Genomic DNA, 14,162 nt, shown 5'->3' with positions numbered 1-14,162 from the left:
CAAATTAAGATGTGTAACACCTTTTACACTCTTAATGTTGGTGATAATAGTGGAGGTTACTTATAGTAACAAGTAACTTCCCCAAATATTACAAAAAAATGACAACTAATATATATTACAGATTATTATAGTTTATTACACATATTTAATCTATATACTATATTATTATAAATAATATAACAATCCCCCACTAGATTAAATAGTATCTCTTTAATAACAAATTTGTAACTTTTGTAACATTTATTTAATCAATAAAAAATATTATATCAAAATATAACATTTCCCCACTTTGATTGACTAAATACACAATTTTAAAAAAATCTTGCTTAGGTGTATTAAGTAAAATATCTTTCGATTTGAATTTTACTTCAGTGTAATTACCCCAAAGTTTGATGAAATTTTTATTGCCATAGCATTGAACCACTATTACTTTAGTACAAACCGGTGATAACACACACACCCTTGCTTATGCTCACTTGAGACCGCATGTCTCACTCTTACACCGTTAATGGCCACGTGCAAAATTCCAATTCATGAACTCTCTAGAGAATAACTCCTAATTCTCATAAGAGGCAGCACCACCTCTAGTCTATATAGGTGGAGTTTTAGTGTCTCACCACTCTTCAGACACTTCTTAAGCTTAAGCTTAAGTGAGTTTTCTTAAGTTTAAGCTCCATTAAAAAACCTTTCGACATGAACCCTCAATTTTCACAACATGTACTCATCCATAGGTGGGACAATTGAGTACAATATTCACTTGATAACTCTATGGTATAGAGTTATTTTTATGCTTTTAAACTAAAAGTATTGTGAGAAGAGTAGTGAAAATGTATTTATTTGCTTAATTTTAGTTAGTTTTAGTGTCATTTTCTATTTAGTAAGCTAACTTTTAAGTCTTGTAAATATTGATATTATTAGGTGTGATTTTCCAATTAATTGTCCTTGTTTGTTGTTGAAAAAGGAAGCATGGAAGAAGTGGAACATAAGCTGAAATTGACGCAGATTGCTGAAGCAAATTCAGCATTCTCACAATGACGTGAAAACACGAGTTTCACTTATCCACCTCAAAATTCTTCCCAGTCACTCAAAATACACCAGCTGGCTGTTGTGGAAGGAGAGGGACTAAACCTGGTGGGCCAATGTGGGAAAAGATTGGGCTTCTACTTTGGGGTATGAATTTCGTTCCCTAAAAACCCAACAACTAAAAAAAAAAGAGGAGAAGTACACCACCATCAACCTCCATTATGTGAGCAGCAGTTGCAATTTTTTGAATAGGAGTAATTGCAGAAAGTACACAGCAGAAGAAAGAAGAGAGGGGGACCAACCTTTTGCCTTTGAATTTTCTTTTACGTTCTCTTAATATTGTTCTTTCTCTTCTCTTTTTTTTTGTGTTTGTACTTAGCAATTAGAAGAAACTTATTGAACTAAAAAGAGGCAGCAGCCATGGTTAAACTATTTTGAATTTGGATGTTAATTTTTTATTTGAATATGAGCTAGGGTACTTTTGAGGCTTGAATGGCTATGAACTTTTATGTTGGGTATGATTAATGTTTAAGCTTACTCTAGCATTTTTTCCTTTATTCATTCAAGTGAGTTTAATTTTATTGAATTGTTGTTTCTTGGCCATGAATAACAATTTGCTAAGCTAGATCTTGTACCAGAAAGGCTAGATCTAGTAGTTCAACTTGAATGGAGCAAGTGAAAAACCTAGATTTAGGTTTTTCTATGTAAGTGGAATAGGAATATTTCATTTACCTTGCATAACTTATAAAATTAATGTTTGAATAGTGTTTTACTTGCTGGTTTGATATAGGAATATATTGAGCTAAGCGGTAGACTTAAATTATTGAGTGTTGGGAAATTCTCACAAGCCTAGAGGAATTTTTGTTATCTCTGTGCAGAATGCTGGAGTAATGCTGAACCAATGTTTTAACACCTGGAAGAAAACCTGACTAGAAGGAATTAGCTATTCAAGCCATTTTTGCCATATTACATTTTTCATCTTGCAAATAATTTTTCTAGCAGCAGTAGTATTAATTTTAGCAAGTTTAATTCATGTCATTTTTAATTTTGAATCATTACTTAACCATTTGCATGTTATTTCCTCTTGCTTTAAGTTGTAATTAGTTGGTTTTACATCAAACTTTGTTTGCAATCCCTGTGGAGACAATCTTACTTATCACTTTCTTACTTGTTTGACTGTGTATACTTGCGTATATAATTTTCGCAACAAGTTTTTGACGCTGTTGTCAGGGATTGAAACTAAAAATTGTGTATTATCAACTATTTTACAATTTATTTTCTAGTTTGAGATTTTAATCCCATTTTGTTGCGCTGAATTTTTCTTTTTCAGGTGCTATCTAGTGCATGAACGAGGAAGAAGAGGACCTTGAACTTGCTCCTATTGACCCCGAAATTGAACGCACTTTCAGACAAAGAAGGAAGGAACAAAAGGCTAAAAAACGCTGCAATATGGCCGATGGGTTTGAAGTTGGGGTGCTCATAATGATGTCAATCCTATTGCTTTGGCTGATGATAGAGCCCGAACAATAAGAGAGTATGCAACCCCTATGTTCAATGAGCTTAATTCGGGTATTGTGAGACCCAAAATCCAAGCACCTCACTTTGAGCTCAAGCCCATCATGTTTCCAATGATCCAAACGGTTGGTCAATTTGGTGGGTCGCCAAAGGAAGATCCTCACCTCCATATTCGCTCATTTTTGGAGGTGAGTTATTCTTTCAAGCTACAAGGAGTAAGTGAAGAGGCTTTAAGATTGAAGTTGTTCCCATTTTCCTTGAGGGATCGGGCTACAGCATGGCTTAATACTCTTCCTCCCGATTCAGTGACTAATTGGAATGACTTGGCTGAAAAATTCTTGAGAAAGTACTTTCCTCCGACAAGAAATGCAAAGTTTCAAAGTGAGATCATGTCCTTTCAACAATTGGAAGATGAGACTACTAGTGACGCATGGGAAAGATTCAAGGAGTTGTTGAGAAAGTGCCCACACCATCGTATTCCTCATTGTATCCAACTTGAGACATTTTACAATGGTCTCAATGCGACATCTAGGATGGTTTTGGACGCTTCGGCTAATGGAGCCATTCTTTTTAAGTCCTAAAATGAAGCTTTTGAGATTTTGGAAAGGATAGCTAGCAACAACTATCAATGGTCAACTAATAGAGCTCCTACAAGCTGAAAAGTAGCTGGTGTTCTTGAAGTAGATGCTTTGACAGCTCTAACCGCTCAAATGGCCTCAATGACCAACATTTTGAAGAACATGAACATGGGAGGAAGTGTACAACCAGTCGCTGCCATTCAAAGGGCAGAAATTTCTTGTGTGTATTGTGGTGATGGGCATACTTTTGAAAATTGCCCTTCAAATCCAGCTTCGGTTTGCTATGTGGGTAATCAAAACTTTAACCACAACAACAATCCATACTCAAACTCCTACAATTCAGCATGGAAGCATCATCCGAATTTTTCATGGGGAGGTCAAGGGGCAACTTCAAGTGGAGCACAAGCATAAGGAAAACAATCATTTCCACCGGGATTTTCTCAACAACCAAGACCTCAACAACCACACCAACCTCAAGCTCTGAAACTAGTTCTTTGGAGAGCTTAATGAGAGACTATATGGCCAAGAATGACGCTGTAATTCAAAGTCAGGCAGCATTTCTTCGGAATCTTGAATTTCAATTGGGCAATTGGTCAATGATTTGAAGAATAGACCACAAGGCACTTTGCCTAGTGACGCCGAAAACCCACGAAGAGATGGCAAAGAGCATTGCAAAGCGATAACCTTGAGAAGTGGAAAAATTCTTGAGTTAAATGTGGCTGCAATAGGCAGTAAGGAGCCCTCTTCAATCCAAAAAGAGGGGAAAATGAAGAAAAAACCAGCAATTTCAGCTGCTGAAATTCCCCACAGTAGTTACAGCATCCAGTCAGCATTCTGCTGCAGAAAAGTCTTTGCAAAAGCCACCTCCACCATTTCCTCAACGGTTCAAGAAACAACAAGACGATGGTCAATTTCGGAGATTTCTTTATATTGTAAAGCAGCTCGACATCAATATACCATTAGTGGAAGCTTTGGAGAAAATGCCAACTTATGTGAAGTTTTTGAAGGATATTTTGACAAAGAAAAGGAGGCTTGGCGAATTTGAAACTGTCGCTTTGACGTAGGGATGTAGTGTTATGTTGAAAAGTAAAATTCCACCCAAATTGAAAGATCCTGGCAACTTTACAATTCCAATTTCTATTGGGGGTCGAGATGTTGGAAGAGCTCTTTGTGATTTGGGAGCTAGTATTAATCTCATCCCCGTGTCTATTTTCAAGAAGTTGGGAATTGGAGAAGCAAGGCCAACCATCGTCACTTTACAATTAGCGGATCGTTCTATGGCCCATCTAGATGGAAAAATTGAAGATGTTTTGGTACAAGTTGATAAGTTCATTTTTCCAACCGACTTCATTATTCTTGACTATGAGGAAGATAGAGAAATTCCAATTATTTTAGGGAGGCCATTTCTTGCTACGGGAAGGACTTTGATAGATGTTGAAAAATGAGAGCTTACCATGAGAGCTCAAGATGAGCAAGCCACATTCAAGGTCTTTCATCCTATACGTGCTCCTGATGCAATAGGAGAATGCTTAGCAATTATAGATATGGATCCTAACATGGTTGAAGAGTCCAAATTAAAAAAATAGTAAGAATGTGAGAAAGAAGATTCTCCTTAAAGAAATCGCTAAGGATCACGAGCTGCGAGAAAGCAAAGACAAAACATCATTTGACCCTAAAAACCCACCCAAAAAGAAGAGAAAGAAAAAGAAGCTTAGTAGAAAAATTTGGTCTCGAATGTTTGAAGTTGGGCAACAAGTGATTTTCGCCAACTCTTTAACGAAGGCTACTCATGGACGACTAGATTCAAGGTGTGATGGATCTTTCTTGGTGGTGAGAGTATATCCCGATGGGGTGGTGGAACTACGTGATGCACTTTCAAGAAGAAAATTCTTGGTGAAAAGCCAAGAAGTGAAGTTTGGGGGTGATGAGGTCAACCAAGCAAAGACCTCCATCACTTTGAAAGAAGCTTGAAGAAGGACTTCGGGTTGCCTTGGCCTTATTGTATCACATTTGGGCAACCCAAGAGCGGAAGAACAAGATTATATTTAGTTATATATATTATATAATAAGTTTGGGCGCCACCCCTCGTAAAAAAAAAAAGAAGAGAAGAGTGTGATTAAAATTAAGTTTGGGGTGTGCCACCCCTTGAAAAAAAAGAAAAAAAAAGAGGAAAAGAAGAAAAAGAAAAAAATTATTATATACATACTTATATAATTACATATATATAACTTTCAATTTCCTACAGTTACTAATGATTTTGCTGTGCTGTGGTGATCTTTATTGCTGGTGCAAAGCAGGGAATGACAGAAAAATAGGTTGCTGCAATATGGTGTGAAGCAAATTTGTGTGCTGAAGCAGTAAGTCCCAGTTGTTACAACATTGCATCAGCATCGCTTCAGCATTTTCAAGCAGGGACTCTCTAGTGGGGGAAGAGTTCGAATCTTGAGGGAGTATCTCTTTTTCCTTAGTTAGTTAACCTAGTTTAAATGTTATTGTGCTTGTGTGTGCTGAAATAAGTGTGTTAGTTTAAGTGTTCCTACTGTTTGTGTTTGTTACTTTGTGAGTCTACTTTTGTTGTTGACTTTGGTATTGTGTGTAATAAACATTGTGTGGATTAGATGTGTATTCATCATGTTATTTTGTCATGTTTGTTATGTTCTGTTTTAGCTTGCGAATGAGGAAAATAGTGCATGTATTTTCAGCTTGGTTTAGGGTAGCGCTCGATGATGAAAAATATTCATTTTCCTCCATTTGTGGAGTGCCTTGGTTTGTGTGTTGAAAATGCTAATTTTAAGTGTTATTCTTGTCTAAATGTTAGCCTATGAGGAATGCTTTCAACAGTTGTGTGCTTATGTTATCCCATACTTTGAGTTTTTAGAATAGCTAACACCATAAGAGAGCTTAAGCATCTAGAATTGGTTAGTGTAATCCTTGAGGCAAAATCCTAGCAAGCTTTATAACTTGGAAATGATGTAGGCCATTCTTGGATGATTGAGCCTTTCAAGCCAACCTGAGAATATTTAATTGTCAATAGTCACCCCTAATTAAGCCAAAAGCCTAGTTTTTCTTAACACCTATCAAAGTCACTATACCCACACATACACACAAAATGTTATCCTTCACAATCCAATCCTAATTGCTTAAGTTATCAAGGACTAATCAAACATTAATGGGGTTAGGGAAGTGAGGATACAACTTTACAAAATGTGGTGAAACAGGTTCACATTAGAGATGATGATGGGATGTGAGTTGGGGTGGTGAGAGTTTTGATTCACATAACACTATATTCCTTCTCTTGCTATACATAGATATGTAAAAAAACGAAAAAAAAAAACAGAAAAGAAAAAAAATAAATATATATACATATATGTACAATCATAGTATTAAATAGAATAAGAGAGGAAAAAAGAAAGGGGCAAGTTTAAGGCTAAGTTTGGGGTGTACCCTCCCCTAACCAAAGAAAAAGGTTGTTTTTTTTCCTCTCTTTTTCTAGTTGATTTGAAAAAAAAAAAATACATATGTATATATAGTACATACATATAGCAAGAGAGTGGGAACTAGATTGAATGAACATTGTGGGTTGAGAATGAAATTTTAGGTGAGCGCTTGAGAAAAAAAAAGTCCTTGATAAATTGAGGTAATTAGGTCATGAGCCTAAGAAATGTCATCCTTTACAAAACCGGAACCTAAACCTCACATTTCAAGCCTAATCAAGTCCTTTTGATCTAAGTTGTAAAGCTAAGCTAAATTAGTGGAGAGGATTGCACTAGTTCAACTTATGGAAGCAAACTTTTTAAACTTGAGGATCGAGGGTAGTTGTTATAAAAATTCAAGGTGTTGGTGGGAAGTATTTGCACACTTTATTGATTGAATTACTCTTGATAATTATTAAGGACATAGATAGCATGTAAAACTCGATCGAAACACACAAGTTCAATGCATATTCACTACCACTAATTACACTTCTATTTTATCTAATTCTGAGAGCATTTTTCGTCGCTAAACAAAGTGTGAAAGAGCAGTATTTTATCTGGTGCAAGCATGTTAGTGTCGCTGTCAATTTATGTTTTTATTGTTTAGTTCTTTTTGTTTTTCATTACTCGGGGACGAGCAATATTCTAAGTTTGGGGTGTGATAACTCTATGGTATAGTGTTATTTTTATGCTTTTAAACTAAAAGTATTGTGAGATGAGTAGTGAAAATGTGTTTGTTTGCTTAATTTTAGTTAGTTTTAGTGTCATTTTCTATTTAGTAAGCTAACTTTTAAGTCTTGTAAATATTGATATTGTTAGGTGTGATTTTGCAATTAATTGTGCTTGTTTGTTGTTGAAAACGGAAGCAAGGAAGAAGTGGAACATAAGCTGAAATTGAGGCAGATTGGTGAAGCAATGCTGAAGCAAATTCAGCATTTTGGCAGCGACGTGGAAACACGAGTTTCACTTATCCACCTCAGCAAATTCTGCCCAGTCACTCAAAATACACCAAGTGGCTGTTGTGGAAGGAGAGGGACTAAACCTAGTGGGCCAATGTGGGAAAAGATTGGGCTTCTACTTTGGGGTATCAATTTTGTACCCTAAAAACCCAACAACTAAAAAAAAAGAGGAGAAGTACACCACCATCAACCTCCATTACGTGAGCAGCAGTTGCAATTTTTTGAAGAGGAGTAATTGCAGAAAGTACACAGCAGAAGAAAGAAGAGAGGGGGACCAACCTTTTGCGTTTGAATTTTCTTTTACCTTCTCTTAATATTGTTCTTTCTCTTCTCTTTTCTTTGTGTTTGTACTTAGCAATTAGAAGAAACTTATTGAACTAAAAAGAGGCTGCAACCATGGTTAAACTATTTCGAATTTGGATGTTAATCTTTTACTTGAATATGAGCTAGACTTTGGAGGCTTGAATGGTTATGAACTTTTATGTTGGGTATGATTAATTTTTAAACTTACTTTAGCATTTTTTCCTTTGTTCATTCAAGTGAGTTTCATTTTACTAGATTGTTGTTTCTTGGCCATGAATAACAATTTGCTAAGCTAGATCTTGTACCAGAAGGGCTAGATCTAGTACTTCAACTTGAATGGAGCAAGTGGAAAACCTAGATTTAGGTTTTTTTATGTAAGTGGAATAAGAATATTTCATTTACCTTGCATAACTTATAAAATTAATGTTTGAATAGTGTTCTGCTTGTTGGTTTGATATAGGAATATATTGAGTTAAGTGGTAGACTGAAATTTGTGAGTGTTGGAAAATTCTCACAAGCCTAGAGGAATTTTTGTTATCTCTGTGTAGAATGCTGGAGTAATGCTGAACCAATGTTGTAACATCGGGAAAAAAACCTGAGTAGAAGGAATTAGCTATTTAAGCCATTTTTGCCATATTACATTTTTCATCTTGCAAATAATTTTTCTAGAAGTAGTAGTATTAATGTTAGCAAGTTTAATTCATGACATTTTTTATTTTGAATCATTACTTAACCATTCGCATGTTATTTCCTCTTGCTTTAAGTTGTAATTAGTTTGTTTTACATCAAACTTTGTTTGCAATTCCTGTGGAGACGATCTTACTTATCACTTTATTAGTTGTTTGACTGCGTATACTTGCGTATATAATTTTCACAACATCACTCTATTGACTTCTTATTACCTATTGAACTTAACACTAGATTTTTACTAGTGTTAAGATAGGTTACCCTCAATGACCAAAATACGAAGGGAGTTTAGGTCTCATCCCTCGAATATTCATGCTTTAATCTTGTACAGAGATTAAGCGATTTGTTATAACTTCTCACTATTGATTCCATGTGAATCATGCATGCCAAAATATAGTGTTCACTTTGTGACCACTATTCTCCTTAAGTACTTAAGCTTTGAAAATTCAATCATAAAAAAATTAATTTTCACACAACTCAAACTCTCAATAATTTTAATACCAAGCATATCAAAATTAAACACTAATTTAGACACCAAACATGTCTAAATTACATTTTATTTTAAGACAACAAACATGTCTTAAACTTTTCACGTTGGAATATCATCACCACACTTTTACATTTCATTATCAAGATAATATCTTGATTTTAAAATATTAAAGACCACTCGGTCTCTATAATTTCTCTTAAATTTAATTTCCTTCTTCAAATTATTTTGACCAAAATTTGACACCAATTATGTCAATATTTATACTTATGCACATAGAGAAACTTGATTTAGAATTAGAATTTAAAATCAAATGAATTAATCAACAATATCTCAACACATTTTGATTAAATTTGTGGCTCACCCCCACATTTCTAGCATAAAGTGTATATTAAATATCACTTTTGTGTATTTCCTCTTGAAATGAATTTTTAAGGCCACCTTAAAAAATAACATTTGATATTTTTAATTTTCTCAAAAAAATTAAAATATCAAACTCACATTACCACTTACAAAATAATGTGATTATTTTTACCCATAATTTTAAGATTATCTACTCATTGAGATTAGCCCAAATTATACCAAAGTTAACATAATTCTCATCAATTTTGTTCACAACTTTGATTATTTAAGATTCAAAATTGCTTCTCCAATTTTGTTATCTTTTCATAATTTGAATCCACATTGATTCACTTTACTTGAGTCTAAAATTACTCTTCTAATTTATGACTCATTTCACAAGTTTAGATCCACTAGATCATTGTTCTTGCTTATGACAATGCAAGTCCAATAAAAGTGTAACGCCCATAATCCATATTTCCTTATCTCAAATATGAGATTATTATCTCTTATAATCCAATAAAAGATGTAACTTTTCAAAATGGATCTTTTATTATCTCATAAAAGTGAGATATTCACCACCAAATTAAAAAAGAATTCAAAACTATTCTTTATTCACAAAATATTAAAAATAATTTTCACATCAATAATAACAAATAATATTAATATTATATTACTATCAATATTATTATCATACTATATAACTCATATATTAATATAATCTCATATGTAACATACACATAATATCAATATTAAATTCACAAATACATATGTTACATATCTCATATATATATATATGGAACATTTTTTAATGGGTAGACCCATTGATGGGTACTAAATAAATTTAACTATAAATATTAATTTTAAAAATATCAAGTCATTAGATTTTGATCCGATGGCGAAAAATAAAAGATAAATTTGAATTTCTACGCTTAAATTAACTACTTAATTAAAAAAAATATCAAAAATACATCTTTTTACACTATATCAAATATAAATTTATATGAAAAATATTAAAAACACTCAATATTTTTCTATCATTTTTTTGCCGAATTTTTTTTAGCCGATGGATTAACCTCAGCCCATATAATGAAAAAATGAGAGATTTTTCTAATTTAATAGAAAAATTACGCATAAAAACTCAAATTTTTTTAATATTACCCATTCATGAGTAATACCCATTAAGAGTCCACCCATATATATATATATATAAGATATGTATTTTAACATGCATACATATCATAATATATATTATCTCCACATATTATATATTATATATGTATCACATACATAAATATTCTCATCATAAATATATATTATCATATGTTCAACATATATAATATATATAACTCATATACACGTTATATATTATATATATCTTAGATATAATAACATAAAAAAACCCATATCACAACACAAGAAAATATGTTAATATATATTTTACTATATAAAAAATTGTAAATCACAAAATATCACAATTCTTACCCTTGTATTATTACAAGTTAATTTCTTACCTTCCATTGAAGCAAAGTAGGAAAAAAAAAGCTTTTAATTGTTAGAGATTTTATTACAATAGAAGAAAATTAAGACATTACAACACTATTGTAATATAATATAAGGACCAACAAAGAGATTAAATAAATATTACAACAACATATATATATAATATATATTGCATATATATATGAATGGTAGAAGAAGAAGATTACAACACATATAATATAATACATATATAATATATATACACTTACTCACAACCTTGAGTGTACATTAGTGGGGATCACCATGACTTGAACAAGGTATTACATTTGTCCAAAAGCTTATTTCCCCTATTTCTATGCACTAAGGGAACTCTCTAGGAAATAGCTTTGGGAATTATCAAGCCTTACGGTTTTCTACCAAAGTACCTTTTTGATAATTCCCAAAGCTATTTTCTAGAGAGTTCCCTTAGTGCATAGAGAGAGGGGACTTTTTTGATAGAAATCTTGATCCTCTAATATGATCACCTTAGACCTCTTTATATAATGTTTAAGATATCACCATTTAAAATTCGAATTCATAAGTCATAACCTCCATGAATGTTATGGACTCAATAAAGAGATGTAACTCATGCACACACTCATGTACACCATAACTCCAATAGAGATGTAACTCATACACATACCATAACTCATATATCATTAAGAATTTCAAATTAAGATGTGTAACACCTTTTACACTCTTAATGTTGGTGAAAATAGTTGAGGTTACTCATAGTAACAAGTAACTCTCCCAAATGTTACAAAAAGATAATAACTAATATATATTACATATTATTAGTTTATTATACATATTTAATCTATATATTATATTATTATAAATAATATAAAAATTGCAAATTACTTTTATTAATAAAAGATGACAGTTAGCGAAAATTTTAAACAGGAAAAATAGGAGTGAAAATGTGAATTATTTCACTAATCTCAAAGGGTTGTATAATAAATAGAGTACAATAAATCCATAGTTAACTAACAAATTGGAGGAAATTACATTGTATGCTACCTTTACTTTACTTATTTTAATTTTTACATTCATTTTCATATTCTGTAAGATATACTAACTTTTATAGATGATGTCGCCATTAGATCCCTTAAGTTAATATAAATTATGCTAGCCTTAAGTAGAGAGTGAGGGTATATTGGGTAACTCACACATAAAAGTGGGTATATTTGTTACACCTGAAATTTGACTGTCATCTCAGTGGTGGACACGTGTCAAGATAAAGAGAATATAGATCGATGCAATCGCTTTTTATGGAATAACTCATCAATTACGTAAGTATTAGAGTATATTTGTAACTTGCTGACTGTAAGGTCTTAGGCGAGGAATCAATAGACAAATTGGCACTTAGTATATTATCGAGTAACCATATGTTGCTGAATGCGAATAGCGAGGCATCAAGGACAGCGACACATATCAATTGCAAAAGTCCTTAGTGTATAATTTACAAACTAAGTGTAACATTCGGATCGACTCGAGACCAAGTAAGCTAGGTGCCCGTCTCGCTATGGGAAGGCTTCCTATAATTGCATCTAGTTACGTCAGCGAGGCTTACAACCCTAGCGAATCAGAAGCTAACATTCAAATGAGCTTCGAACGACTCTTTATAAATAAGAACCACGATTGTCACAAGACGTGCATCGTCGACCTCGGAAGGAAAAAGGGCCCCAGTTCGCTATTAAGATCACTGGAACCAAGCTTCTGTCGAGACATCTGCAGATACAACAATTAAAGATGTGTTTAATACACAATCATTTTGACCTAGTAAAAGCGGGAAAATCACAGCTATGTGATTTTCAAATCATAACCGTATTTAAACTACGTGATATGTAATCAAACCCCGTGATTTTAGGGGATGATCGTTGTAGACAAATTACAGTCAACTTTGTAATTAGCTGCCCACTATGTAATTATAAATAGTGGCAAACAAGATCAAAAAAGGAGGAGGGGAAAAACTCATACAAAAGAGGCCCTGAAAGATAATCAGAAATCTGAATAAGATTGACTCGTCGACTATGCAGAATTTTAACTGCAAAATCACGTAAAAAGCCTTGTGTGTTCGTAATTTTTATTTTATAACTTTTTATTCTGTGTGAGATTTTAATGGTTAGCCTCATATTTAGTTAACGAAAATCTGCGTTAACAGTTTGGTGCTTTCAATGAGAGCTTCTGTGCAAATGCTCAGAAAAACCCTCCATTCTTTTGAAGAAAAACCACCTCCTTCATGGCTGAAAATCTAGAAAATGTTAATATTCCACATGGGGAAACTAATCATCGATCTGGGAAAGAGCCCATGGGCTCCAGAAGGTCTACCAACCCGCGGTCCAGATGGACCACCGGTTCTGTTATGACTCAACGTGAGGGTGGCCCTAGCACACGGACCACACGTTCTCAGAGGACCCAACCCAATGTTGGTCCTAGTACGTAGACAACACGCTCGAGGAGAACTCAACGTGGGAGTGGCCAGAACCCTGGGACAAGGGATAAAGAGCTCAATCGTGGAGGTGTCTAGTCTATGGGAGAAGGTACTTATGAAATGGAAAACTGCCACCTGAGATGCCGTCTAGAAGAGGCGCAGCGTCAAAACGCTGAATTAGAGCGTGATGCAGCCTTTGCCAGGGTGGCATAGGGGACAAATGCTCAAAATCAACCTAAACCTGGAGTGAGAAGACCTCAAGGTAGGCCTCGTGGCTCACAAACCAGGAGACAGGAAGATGCCTGGGAAGAACAACCCAGGGAAAATGAGATATCCCCTAAAAATCAGAACGAACAACCAGATGGAAGGAAACCAGAAACTGATGAACGAGAAATTTCTCATGACAATGAGGAGGATCTTGGGACTCAATCAGGAGAACGTAGGTCACCTGCGAGAAATCACCAACGTTCTTCCCAAACCCATAGAGTGAGGACTCGTATAGACCCTAATGGGGGAAATACAACGAACTGCACTCAGGGGGAGAGAACAGAGCATGAAGAAGCTAGCGTAACCTTAAGGCGGTCAAGAACCCACAGTCAATCAACTCGAAGAGGCAAAAGTACTCAATGAGCTAATGATCGAGAAAGTATGGGAACCAGTAAATCTGTGAGTTACTCGAAGACAAAGTGTATGAGTAGTACGCGATCTGTGAGTAAGATGAGGTCTGGCAGCAATTACTCCCAACTGGATCAGTGAGAGCACTTGAATCGCAAGAAACCTGACCTTTGCCAAGAGCTTGGTCCAAAGTAAGAGGATCCCATCCAATTGTGGATAAACGAGCTG

General features: G+C 34.2%; 2 protein-coding genes and 1 non-coding gene across 3 annotated transcripts; 2 read left to right on the top strand and 1 right to left on the bottom strand.

Moving 5' to 3' along the window:
* Positions 1-2,910: 2,910 nt before the first annotated feature.
* Positions 2,911-3,017, bottom strand: LOC115708432 (small nucleolar RNA R71). Its single transcript, XR_004009932.1, has one exon. It is a non-coding gene; the product is annotated as a small nucleolar RNA R71 (small nucleolar RNA).
* Positions 3,018-4,192: 1,175 nt separating this feature from the next.
* LOC133035731 (uncharacterized) lies at positions 4,193-4,561 on the top strand. Its single transcript, XM_061111875.1, has one exon. The coding sequence runs from the start codon at positions 4,193-4,195 to the stop codon at positions 4,559-4,561; it is 369 nt and encodes a 122-aa protein (XP_060967858.1).
* Positions 4,562-13,127: 8,566 nt separating this feature from the next.
* On the top strand, positions 13,128-13,949 carry LOC115704025 (uncharacterized). Its single transcript, XM_030631247.2, has 2 exons — positions 13,128-13,313; positions 13,533-13,949. The coding sequence occupies exons 1-2, from the start codon at positions 13,128-13,130 to the stop codon at positions 13,947-13,949; spliced, it is 603 nt and encodes a 200-aa protein (XP_030487107.2).
* Positions 13,950-14,162: the final 213 nt, after the last annotated feature.

This window comes from Cannabis sativa, chromosome 1, assembly GCF_029168945.1.
Source record: "Cannabis sativa cultivar Pink pepper isolate KNU-18-1 chromosome 1, ASM2916894v1, whole genome shotgun sequence".
NCBI lineage: Eukaryota > Viridiplantae > Streptophyta > Magnoliopsida > Rosales > Cannabaceae > Cannabis > Cannabis sativa.
This window is presented reverse-complemented; position numbering and strand designations above follow the sequence as displayed.